Source organism: Ambystoma mexicanum, chromosome 3q (assembly GCF_040938575.1).
Source record: "Ambystoma mexicanum isolate Mex_15411 chromosome 3q, UKY_AmexF1_1, whole genome shotgun sequence".
Lineage (NCBI taxonomy): Eukaryota > Metazoa > Chordata > Amphibia > Caudata > Ambystomatidae > Ambystoma > Ambystoma mexicanum.
In genome coordinates this window covers 1,010,220,478-1,010,233,063 of record NC_090926.1, presented here as the reverse complement: position 1 = coordinate 1,010,233,063, position 12,586 = coordinate 1,010,220,478, and the positions used below count along the sequence as shown (strand labels likewise).

Below are 12,586 nucleotides of genomic sequence, written 5' to 3'. Positions count from 1 at the left end.
AAGCCGAGCACAGAGAAAGACGTACACTAGCAAGGAGTAGAGGGCATAGCGAGAAGAAAGCTAAATTTGGGATGAGATGGGTAGCGAGGAAGACAGGCTGGGATGATTGGGTACATGAGACATGGCACGAGCCAAAGGTCAGAAGAATATAGGAAACTTCACGGAACAAAATGTTTAATTGCTGCTAATGTGCGTTTCTCCCTTTCCAGTCATGTCAGGCAGATCTTGTGAAGGACAGCGGGCACAAATACTTCCTATCAGTACTGGCGGACCCCTACATGCCAGTGAGTATAGTTATTTTCTTTCTTTCTGCACACCCTTATACCCATTGCCTTAGGGATACCCTCAGATCTGTAGTTTCTCCACTCTAACTGTTCTCTGCTAGTGCTCCTTAAATGCAGGCAGCCTGGGGTCGAGCCGTTTTCCTGTCACTCAATGACCTAACCACATGTGTTGCATTACTTTGTTTTTGTACTCCACCTAGTAATCACCACAGCAGTTTCAAAGCGACAAAACCTTGTCTTTTGCATATTGTGCCTACACCTCGGAAAAACAGGCCTTAATCTTCTGGTTAGACTATCGTGTGCAAGTGTGAAGTAAGAGGATGGAAAAGCAGTGAGGGAGTTTGAAGGCACAGTGAGTTTGGCAGAGTTAAAATCTTTGTATGGATGTTAGTCCACTGTAAATGGGGGAGCATTAAAGCATTGTGTTGCAATAATATGTGCATTGGGATTTAATGGCAGTTTTGTAGCATTATAAGATCGAGATTGAGTAGTGTTCGGTACGTGAGGAGCTGGTAAATATGCTCAGACAATCATGGTTTACATGTTCATGGTCTAAATACCTGCAAAGTAGGTTTATTGTATCATTTATTCATTTATAGAGTGCTCTGGACCCGTGGGCATCTGGGCCGCATTACAAGTTTTGTAGTTACAGAAGACAAGAGCAAAAGTACATATACATACATTTTGAGGCAGAAATGTGCATATTTGCATTTGATACTTTAATTACAGTTTCTTACTTTGGTGTAATATACAAGACTTGGTGCAGGGATACATACATGCGCATGTGGTCACAGGTCTCGGGAGTGCAGCCACCTCTTCACATTATTCTTAAAGGAGTGGAAGGGAGTTGTGGCTCTTAAGGAATCGGGGATGAAGTTCCATAGTTGCGCTGCCAAGACTGGAAAGCTAGCGCCACCTGTGTTTTGAGTTTGAAGTTTGGTATTCTAAGAGTATTGGATTGCGTCTTTCTGATGGGTCGTTTTGAGGTGTTTGGTAAATCTATCAATGGGGTATAGTGGAGCCTTGTTGGAAAGACATTGGTGGGTAAGGTTAAGTGATTTGAACTTGATTCTGTCATTTATGGATAGCCAGTTGGTATAGCGTCTCATGTGGGAGATATGCTGAGTTTTAGGCATGCCTAGGGCAGATCTTAAGACATTATTTTGGAGTGTCTGGAGTTTATTGGTATTGTGTTTACTGGTGCCCAAGTATAGGGCATTGCAGTAATCCAACTTGGAGAGGAGTAGGGCCCTCGCAATCGTAATGCAGCTATCCGTCGACAGGAAAGGTTTGCATGCATGAATTAGTTTGCACGTGTAACTAGTAGCAGAGGCTGTGGCGTTGATGTGTTTGAGATTGAGTGCAGAATCCAGGTACAAGCCTAAGGTCTTTACTTCCTTAGAGACTTTGATCTTAATTCCATCGATGATGATGGAGTTATATTCGGAAGAGAGTTTAGTCAATCTGTTAGGGAACCCAACGATTAAGAGCTCCATCTTTTCGTCATTGAAGCATAAGCCATGGATGGCCATCTATGTTTGTATAATTTAGTTCCTTGTATTAATCATGGATACATCTATGTCATAGTCTCCTTGGGTGGGGATGAGAATCTGGGTGTCGTTGGCATAGTTGGTATATGAGACGCCCAGATTGTCAAGTATGTCGAAGAGGGGCTTAGTAAATATATTATACAAGGCTGGAGAGGCGCTTGAGCCCTTTGGTACTCCGCATGTAATAGGTACTGGGTATGCTGCGGAAGAAGGTGAGAAGACTCTCATTGATCTGTTATCCAAAAAGGATCTTATCCATGTGGTGGCTTCCTTGGAGAATTGGGCGGCTGATTTAAGGTGGTTGCACAGGACATTGTGGTCGACCAGGTCAAACAAGGCAGATAAGTCCAAAAGGAGATGGATGGAGGTGTCTCCTTTGTCCTTATGGTCGTCTAGTTGGTTCTTCAAGTCAATAAGGGCAGTCTCTGTCCCATATCTCGGTCTGAAGCCTGATTGGCGAGTGCCCAGTAGGTTATTAATCTCCAGATAAGCTTGAATCTGGAGATAGTCGGTTCTATCGTGGATTTTAAGAAAAGGTACGATTGTGATTGGCCTGTAGTTGGTGGGAATGCTGGGGTCTAGGTTTTTTTTTTAGTAGGGGTAATACCCTTACATCTTTCAGATTGGTGGGCACTGAGCATGATTTGAAGGAGAAATTGATGAATGTGGTAATGAAAGGGGCTAAGTCCTTGGCGGCTTCTTTCATAATCGGTGCTGGGCATGTGTCACCTAGACATTTGTAGGTTTTGAGTTAGGTGATGATCTTTACAATCTCAGTAGTTGAGATAGAGTTGAATTTGAAATGGTGACTAGGTTTGGTTTGTTTGTTGGTAGTTTCTTATAAAATGGCTTCTTGTGTTTCTAAGGCAATCTTAAGTAGAGTGGTTTTCTTAGCAACAATTTTTTCGTGGGGATTGGGTCCTCCAACGTATTCCATATCTATGACAGGTAATGTCCACAGCTGTGCTGCTTCGGAAAATCTTTGGCGTCTGCGTCCTGCCTCGATGACGTCGATGCGCCGTCCCCGAGGACCTCCTCCGACGGCCGACGTCACCTGATGTGATAAGTAGGACGCACGACGCCCATAGCCTCAGTTCCGTTTTTTCCGCGAACGTGTTCGCTTCGTGAATCTCGGTACGCCATGACTCATTGGAGTTGCTGTTTTCTATTCTCGGTTCGTTGAACCTGTTCGGTTGTGAAGACCTGTTCGTGGCGATGTCTTTCTCATCTTCGACCCCGCGTCCGGGCTTCAAGAACTGCGGGGACTGTGGGTCCAAGATGTCGGTCACGGACTCGCACGACGCCTGCCTCTGGTGCCTCGGGGAGGCCCACGATACAGACGACTGTGTCGACTGCCAGTCGCTCACTGCAAAGGCCTTGCGGGAACGCAAGAAGAAGCTGTCGGTAGGCCGGGTGTCTAAGCCCCGGAAGTCGAGGTCTGCGGGGCTTTCGACCAATGACTCGAGGGGTGACTCTCCGGTGGGTCTCCTTCCAGGAGTCGGTCTCGCCACTCCTCTGCCTCTTCTAGGCATTCCAGGAAGCGCTGGCATAGGTCGCCTTCCCCGTCCTCTTCCGAGGACTCCGCCCGTCGGCGGGTCGCTTATCCCTCCATGCAAGCGACACCGGAGGAATGGGCTTCCTTTGGGAAGCAGATGCTAGCGATTTTGGAATCGCAGGGCACTGGTCCGTCCACGCCTCCGAGTGAGGTCGCTCGGCACCGGTCGAGAGACACCACCCGTACGCCTTCGGGCTCGGGTGGTCGGCACGGCTCGCGGGAGAGGTCCCGCTCAGACAAGGGTAGCCGTTCTCGCCATGCCCGTTCCAGGTCCCGGTTCTCGACGCGCTCGAGACCGCGTGATCCTGTGCCGTCTTCGAAGAAGACGTCGACGATTTCTCTCGAGGTTCCGTCTTCGAGGGGGTCGTTGATGCCGTCGGCGCCCAGGTTGTCGAGAGACACGCTCGGAGCTCCGGCTTCGAGGACTGTGTCGACGCCGCCGATGCTGACGGCGCTGCAGCTGTCGTCGATGCCAATTCGCTCGACTTCTTTTCTGCCGGCGCCGCCTCGTTCGGCGCCCTCAACGCCTTTTCTGTCGACGCGGCGCCTTTCGAGGCGGTGGTGTCGGAGGGGCCCCGTGGCATGGGGTTTGCCCCTAGAAAGGCTATGGCTAAGGTCCGGCACTGCTTTGGTCCGCAGAGGTCTTCCTCTCCTCGCCTGGAGTACATTTCAGAGGGTGACGAAGGTTCTGATGGCAGCCTGGTTGCGGTTCCAGATGACCTTATCTCGGGCCAGAGCCAGTTTGATGACCTGAGGCAGTCGCTGCATGATGCCAGTGGACTGGACACCTCTCCGGAGGTGGAGTTTTGTCGGCCGGAGCCTGGCACTCATGCTGATTCTTCATATTGGCACCTTATGTCTCGGGTTACCGAGTACTTGGGTTGGTCAGCTCCCCCAGGGGAGTTCGTTCAGGATGATCTCACGGACATCCTTGATCTCGGTCCACCCACTGACTCGGTTTTGCCTTTTCATATGGCTCTGCAGAGAAGGGTGGCGGCGGCTTGGACTGCTCCGGAGAGTCTCCCGGCAGTGGGAAAGACTTTGTCGTGAAAATACCATCCAGCCAGTAGTGACCCCTGCTACTTGTCTAGGCACCCCACCCCGGAGAGTTTGGTGGTGCAGGCGGCTACGGCCCCGGCAAAGCAGGCATCGTATAGGGACGACAAACGTTTTGACGGCTGGGTGAAGAAAGTGTTTTCTTCGGGGGGTATGGCGCTTCAGGCGGCCAACTCCATATGTGCCTTGTCTCGTTTCACGCACACTCTGTGAAACTGTGTTGCATTAGTGGCTGATCATATTCCCGAAGGGGACGAACGGGATGGTTTCCTTGCTATGGTTCAGGATGGCAAGGATGCTATGTGTGAGGCCATTCAGTCGGGTTTGGACTTGGCGGATTGCATCAGCCGGTCCATGGCGGCGAGCACTGTTATGCGCAGGTTTGCGTGGTTGCGGAAATCTGGGTTCGCTCCTGATGTTCAGTCCCGGCTCCTCAACATGCCTTTTGACGGTGAACACCTTTTTGGCAGCAAGGCTGACGAGAGCCTTGAGAGGTTGCAGACCTCCAAAGCTGCAGCAAAATTGTTGGGTGCTGCAGTTCGCCAACCTCCGCCTTTTCGTCCTAGGGGACAGCAATGGAGAGGAGGTTCCTTTCGCTATTACTCGTCCTTCAGTAAAGCGAGAGGAGCTAGCAGTCAAAGAGGCCATTGTAAGAATGCCAGAGGTGGAAACAAAGGTACTCGAGGTGCCAAGGCCGCTCGGGCAGTTGCCTCTTTGCCCTCAGGCAACGCCGCAGCCGCTACCACTCAGTCATGAGGCCAGGTCCCATGGTTCGCCGGTTGGGGGTAGGCTGGCGCAGCATCTTGTAGAGTGGCAAGCCATTACTTCGGATGTGTGGGTTCTGGAGATCATAACCCATGGCTACTGTCTTCCTTTTCGGCAGAGGCCTCACGACAATCCACCAGGGAACCTCTCTTTGAAGAGTCCGGATCCGCTCCTTGCGCAAGAAATTCAAGCCCTGCTGGAGAAAGGCGCCATAGAACTGGTGCCTGTAGCGGAGAGGAACAAGGGATGGTATTCTCCTTATTTTTTGATTTCAAAGAAAGACGGGGGATTGAGACCCATCAAGGACTTGCACGGTTTGAACAAACTCCTCAGGAAGGACAAGTTCAAGATGGTGACTCGTTCTCAAGTCCTCCAGCCCTTCAACTTCAAGAATGGTTGGTGTCTCTTGACCTCAAGGATGCTTACTTCCATGTGCCGATCCAACCCAAGCACAAGAAGTACCTGAGGTTCGCGGTTGGCGACTCACACTTTCAGTTTCGGGTCCTGCCGTTCGAATTGACCTCCGCCCTGAGGGTTTTCACCAAGCTCATGGTGGTGGTGGCAGCGCATCTCAGGAAAGTGGGGATTCACGTCCACCCCTACCTGGACGATTGGTTGATCAGGGGGAGCTCTCCCGAGCAAGTCCTGGATCATCTGTCCGTCACCTGCCACTCCCTTCACAGGCTGGGCTTCTCCCTCAATTTAAAGAAGTCCCATTTGACACCAACGCAGCGGCTCCAGTACATCGGAGCAGTGCTCGACACGTCCCTGGGGCAGTGTTTTCCTCCTCAGGTGAGGGCTCTTCACATTCAGCAGATAGTGCACAAGTTTCAGTTTGCCCAGAATCTCCCAGCGTCCGAGTTCTTGAGACTGCTCTGCCTCATGGCATCCTGCATTCTTCTGGTTCCAGAGGCTCGGCTGCGGATGAGCTCTTTGCAGTGGGCACTCAAGCTCCAGTGGTCTCAGTCCTCCGGCAGGCTGTCGGACCCTGATCAGGTGCCGCCCTCGGTAGCCCGGGACCTTCTGTGGTGGGCCGTCAAGGGCAATCTGATGAAGGGGGCCCCATTTTGGCTGCACTGGCCGGGGGTGACGATCGATGGGGAGCTCATGCCAACGAGTTGACAGTCAGCGGTCGTTGGTCTCCGTCGGAGTCCAGACTCCATATCAATCTGTTGGAGCTGAGGGCCGTCAGGCTAGCCCTGAAGGCTTTTCTGCCGACTGTGCGCGGGAAGAGTGTCCTGATTCTGACGGACAACACGGTGGCCATGCACTACCTCAACAAAAAGTGGGGGGCAGGGTCACTTCCACTGTGCAGGGAGGCGATGCAGCTCGAGTTCTGGGCCATCCAGCAGGAAGTTTCGATCTCGGCGGTTCATCTGGCCGGAGACGACAACGAGACGGCGGATGCTCTGAGCAGGCAGAGCACGATCTCACGAGTGGGAGCTGGCTCAGGAGATTCTCCTGGAGATCTTCGCCCTTTGGGGGACCCCTAAAGTGGATCTCTTCGCCTCCAGTGTCAACCGGAAGTGCGAAAGGTTTTGCTTGCGGGAATTTCCTCCAAAAGGAGCCTTAGGAGACGCGTTCGTGGTGGAGTGGTCATTCCCACTGCTGTACGCGTTTCCTCCAGTCCCCGTCATCCCGCAAGTGTTGCGGAGGTTACGGAGGTTTGGTTCCCGGATGATCCTCATTGCTCCGGCGTGGGCCCGGAGGGCGTGGTACCCGGACCTTCTAGACTTGTCCATCTGCCCTCCACGTCGTCTTCCCTACCGAGACGATCTGCTCTCACGGGAGGGGGGGGTCAGGTTCTCCATCCAGAGGTCAGATCCCTCAATCTTCACGCTTGGCTTCTGAAAGGTTGAGGTATAAGGATTGGGACCTCCCTGAAGACGTGATGGAGGTGTTGCTCTCGACCAGGCGGCCGGCAACAAAGTCTCTGTACCGTTGCCGTTGGAGAAAGTTCTGAGACTGGTGCAGAGTTCAGAATGTGGATCCTTTTGAATGCGACATTTCCATGGTTTTGTCTTTTTTGCTTTCTTTGGCCCACAGGGGCTTGCAAGTGGGGACCATTAAAGGTTACCTGGCGGCGCTGTCCATATTTAAGGGCTAGTCTGAAGAGTGTTCCTATTTTAAGATCCCTTTAATTTAGCAGTTTTTGAAAGGGCTCACTAATGTGTTCCCTCCGTCACCTTTTTTTGGTGCCAGGTTGGGATTTGAACCTTGTTCTTATGTTTCTTATGGGTGCTCCGTTTGAGCCTTTACATTCTTGCCCTTTGAGGCTGTTGACTCTGAAAACTGTGTTTTTGGTTGCGGTTACTTCCGCTCGCAGAGTGAGTGAGTTACAGGCACTTTCAGTTAAGCCACCCTTCACTGTGTTTCACAAGGACAGGGTTGTCCTTAGAGTTCGTCCTTCTTTTCTTCCGAAGGTGGTTTCGGAGTTTCATTTGAGCCAGAAGGTTGTTCTTCCAGCGTTCTATCCTCCTCCACATCCTGGTAAGGAAGAGGAGAGGCTCCATAGGCTTGATCCTCGGAGAGCGTTGAGCTTTTATATTTCGCACATGTCCCAAGTCAGAGTGGACGATCAACTTTTCATTGGTTACGCTGGGAAGTGTTTGGGACAAGCTGTGACGAAACAGACTTCGTCTCGTTGGATTATTTTAGCTATCTCCGAGTGTTACCGCTTGGCGGGTAAGGACCCTCCGGCTGGCTTGCGGGCCCATTCTACCAGAGGAGTGGCTGCGTCTACTGCCCTGCAGAGGAGAGTTCCTATTCGTCACATCTGTGATGCAGCCACCTGGGCTTCAGTACATACTTTTGTACGTCACTATTCCCTTGATTCCATCAGAGGGCAAGATCTAGCCTTTGGTAAGGCAGTTCTCTATTCCGCAATTTGATTGGGCATGCTAAATTTGTATTCTAAATTCTTTCCCACCTCCTTGCTTGGTATTGCTTTGGGAGTCTGTCATAGATATGGAGTACGTCGGAGGACCCAATCCCCTCGAAGAACAAGTTACTTTCTTACCTGGTAATGTTCTTTCGATGGGATGGTCCGACGACATATTCCATATCGCTCCCTCCCTGCCTTCCCCGCTGCAGAATTTCTTTTGCGATTGCAGCTTGCGTTCCGCAAGGCCTTGTGTGTCTGACTGGCAGAAAACTGGTGGCCCACGTTCTGGGAAAAAACTATAACTGAGGCTATGGGTGTCGTGCTTCCTACTTATCACATCGGCCGTCGGAGAAGGTCCTCGGGGACGGCGCATCGACGTCATCGACGCAGACGCCAAAGATTTTCCGAAGCAGCACAGCTGTGGACATTACCTGTCATAGATATGGAATATGTCGTCGGACCATCCCATCGAAAGAACGTTACCAGGTAAGAAAGTAACTTGTTCCTCTTGGAGCATGGTTATTTTATTGCAAAGGGCATCTTGGATATCCGTGCACCAGGATTTGTTTTTGATGCACGAGTCACTAGGGGTAACCAGGGATTTCAACTCCCTTAGGATAGAGAAGAATTCTCTGGTTCTAGAGCTGGCATTTTTTATTGTTTCATTGAATGTATCTTTTTTTGTTTGGATAATTTATTTTTTGTACCTATCGGCCGGAGAGGTGATACAGTACTTGTTCTGGTCGGTCGGATTGTTTTTCCATTTGGCTTGAGCATGTCTTTTCTCATTGTGCAGAGCTTTCAAGCTAGGAATAAACCATGAGTTTAAGTGAGCTCTTGATTTCTCTTTGCTAAGATTAAGTGATGCAATGGAATCAATGGCAGAATTAATGATATTGTTCAAGTCCACCAGGTCTGTTGGGTCAGAGGGTAGGTTCACAGAGTTAGTGATAGATTGGATCAGGGGTAGGAGGTTGGGGACTGTAATTTTTTTTTTATTTTTTATTTCTAGTTAAGGCAGGTGGGGCCATTGATCTAGTCGAGTTGGTTTGAGGGCTATCTTGCATGGTGAATGAGATTAGGTGATGGTCTGTCCACACACAGGGTTCCGTATTTGTTATGCAGGATAGGCAGTCGATATCTGCGATCCAATCCAAAGCGCAACCTTTTGTGTGTGTAGGTCCATTGTTCCTAAGAGTGAGGCCTGCTTCAGTAATAGTATTAGCTAGGATGGTGGCGTTGGTGTCGTTGGGATCGTTCAAACCTAGGTTGAAGTCTCCTAGTATAATCGTTTGGGAGCTGGGTTTATTGTTGGTGTTAAGGAGGGGTCATTATGTCTTCTTTAAAGGTCCCTAGCGGGCCTGGTGGTCAGTATAGAAGGTGCATGGAGACAGGGCGAGAGGCTGATAATCGTAGTTTGACTGAGTGTAGTTCAGTGAAGAGCAGAGGGCTCGATTCAATTGTTCTCAAGTCAAAATTAGATTTGCAGATGAATGCTATGCCTCCCCTTTCGAGGGTTCTCTATATCTTCCGATGATAGTGACGTTTTCCGGGACAGTTAGGGAGAGGGAAGGGCCCACAGCTTTGTGGAGCCATGTCTCTGTGCCGGCAAGGAAATCAAGCTGATTGGTTGTGATGATGTCAGCGATTTCTGTGGCGTGTGCTACGAGAAATCTGGCGTTAATGAGAGCTTTGCTAATTTTGTGGGATTCCTTAAACCTATTGTTAGATGGTTCTTTGTGGATAAGTGGCAGGAGGTCAGGTTCCTGACTTAGTTTAGGATTGTGATTGATAGTGCCTGGCCTAGGCAGTGGTTGGGTGTTCTGTCTTGAGTTTGAGGAGGGGTTGGTGAGTCTACAGCCTAATCTATGTTCTGCATGTGTTTCCTTCTTGATACTGCAGGTAAATTCCCAAGTAATACAAATTGGACTGCCAAGCAAACCTCAAGAAGGAAGCCTAGTCCAAGAGTTAGGATGTGTGAGAGGTGAATGTTGTGTTCTTCTAAGGTTGGCTTGTGAGCCAGTGCCTTAATGCAGGGGGCCAAATGTCAGGGGGATCTTGAAAGGATGTGCAGGCTTGTGCTTGCATTCTGACATGCCACCGCTCTCTTGTGCTGATGCTTGCTTGTACACAGAGCGTCTGTGATTGATTCTGGCTTGGCAGGGACATACATTGCTGGCTTAGCTGTAGTGGGATAAGAAATTGGATGGGACTCAGGAAAGCAAATAACTGTTTTCCTTATTCCTGTATGAATGATACCATGCTTGACATGCTGCCCGCAACCCCTCCTAAACCACAAACTTGAGGTGGTCCAGTGACGTTATTCTACTCTTAGCTGCGAGAAAATCTGCTTCAATTTCACAAAGGTACAGTAAACTCTCATGACCCACCCCCAATATCTTTTAAGGTTTAAAAACGTTTGGCTTGCCGTGACGGTTACTCATTTGTTTAAACATGGGTTCAGACCTTTAAAGTGTATCAATTGGTTTATATGCAAAAGCCTTAGAGAAAATTGCATGAAGGAAAATCAAATGAATAGCATGTCAGCACGGTTACAGACACATATAAGAGCATTCCTAATTATCTAGTCAGTTTCTGGGAAGTTCGTATTTGTGGAGAAAGAGTGGAAGGTTAATCAGTGATTAGGTTCTCACATCCAACCGTGTGTTTTAAATATGCAGGTTTATTTTATTTATTAGTTATTTATAATGCGCCTATACACAAGTGTTTCAAGGCGCAATATAACCATTGTAGATTGAAGTCTCCACTTAATAATACCTCATGATGTTGAGGTTCTCTGATTCTTGGTGGGGTGGTGGGAATTTGAGAAAGTATTGGTCTGAAAATGGAGGGGAAGAAGTAGAATAGCCGAAGATGGTAGTGGGTGGTTGCCCTAACTCCAGCCCTGCTTGCCTCCTACAGGCGGAGCACAGAACGATGACTGCTTTCATTCTAGCTGTGATAGTCAACAACTATAACACAGGGCAGGTGAGTTTGAACTCAGAAGGTGAGTGTTTGCTATTTGTCCTCTGCAGCATTTACATGTCTTGGTTCCACTATGCAGGCCTTATGGAGTGGGGTACATCTGGCTCCCGTCCTGCATGCTGTCCATTGTGTCTAACCAATGCCGCCTCCTAGTCTACAAGCTATGGAAGTTCTCTGTCCATTGGAGGCCTCCTGTAGGGTTTAGGTGGTGTTTTGCCTCAGTCACCTCACCCATGTCTACTGTAGCACATGTCTGAGCTTCACCCTAAGTCACTGTCACACATGAGCAGCATGTTTATTTGTGCTTCTTCAGTAGCTGCGGTGCCCCACTCCCTGAGTTGTTACACCCCCTGGGCATTGCACTGTTTTGCATTGATGCTGCCTGAGTGTGTTGTGCATCTCCCTCAAATGCATGGTAAGTTACTGCCACTCTTTCTTTACACCCTTCTCTTTTAGGAAGCCTGCCTTCAGGGAAACTTGATAGCCATCTGCCTGGAGCAGCTCAGTGACCCTCACCCCCTTCTCCGACAGTGGGTTGCCATCTGCTTGGGGCGCATCTGGCAAAACTTTGACTCTGCGCGGTGGTGCGGGGTGCGTGACAGTGCCCACGAAAAACTCTACAGCCTTCTCACTGACCCTATGCCTGAGGTAAGTGTATGCCACCACATAACTTGTGGCGGCACTATGAAACGATCAGTCTTGCTTTGCATCAATGTGGCAATATTGAACCTGCTCTAGTCATCCATTTCTAACAGTGCCATTATGTATTAATCTGAAGAGACCACAAAACACTCTTAACAATAATGTTTGGTCCACCAACATCGATGATAACATATAATTTTAAGGCTAATTAGGCAAGCACTACCCATCAGCCAAGTGCTGCCCGTTTAGGCAATTTAGTGGCAAATTAAACTAGCCCCAAGGATTGCAAGGTTTGGCAAGCCATAGAGTTGCCCAAACTAATTCCAAGTTAAACAAGTCCTACATCGCTAAGCAAATTAAAGAAGATCTACCAACTAGCCAAATTTAGCAAGCCCTGCATGTAAGCAGAGTTAGAAGAACTTATTGTCAAAATAGGAGCGCAAAATGCTCACCTTATGTCAAAATGGGCCTGCCTCACCAAGTGTAAAATTAATCAAACTCAAACCTAATGCCATTTTGAGCCCTAACTACCAATCAAGTAAATAAAGCCCTACCGCAAGCCCAGAATTGCATAACATCCAAAACAAATGTCTTCCATGAGCCAAGTTCAGGCTTATTTCCAGCAAAACTACCACATCTCTACATACAATCGAAGATAAGCGAGCTTTGTCCAGGTCCAAGTTGAAGCAAATTCTTAATACTTGCTATGTTATGTAAGCCCTACAGATCAGCCAAGTTAAGCAAGTAAGGGATTTTTTGTTCGCACAACATCCTTAACCTCTACTCGGTAAACACACAAAATGAGATAAAATTCCTTCCTAGAAGGCAAGTTGAAATAGTCCCTTCCTAAGAAATGATTTGAGAA

General features: G+C 49.1%; 1 protein-coding gene across 4 annotated transcripts in view; it reads left to right on the top strand.

Moving 5' to 3' along the window:
* RPTOR (regulatory associated protein of MTOR complex 1) overlaps positions 1 to 12,586 on the top strand; it is a 2,822,438-nt gene that overhangs the window by 1,900,698 nt on the left and 909,154 nt on the right. For all 4 annotated transcript variants that reach the window (XM_069655181.1, XM_069655184.1, XM_069655182.1 and 1 more), the window contains exons 14-16: positions 210 to 284; positions 11,017 to 11,082; positions 11,536 to 11,727. In XM_069655181.1, coding sequence (XP_069511282.1) covers positions 210 to 284; positions 11,017 to 11,082; positions 11,536 to 11,727 — 333 coding nt within the window. The remainder of the gene's footprint in view (positions 1 to 209; positions 285 to 11,016; positions 11,083 to 11,535; positions 11,728 to 12,586) is intronic.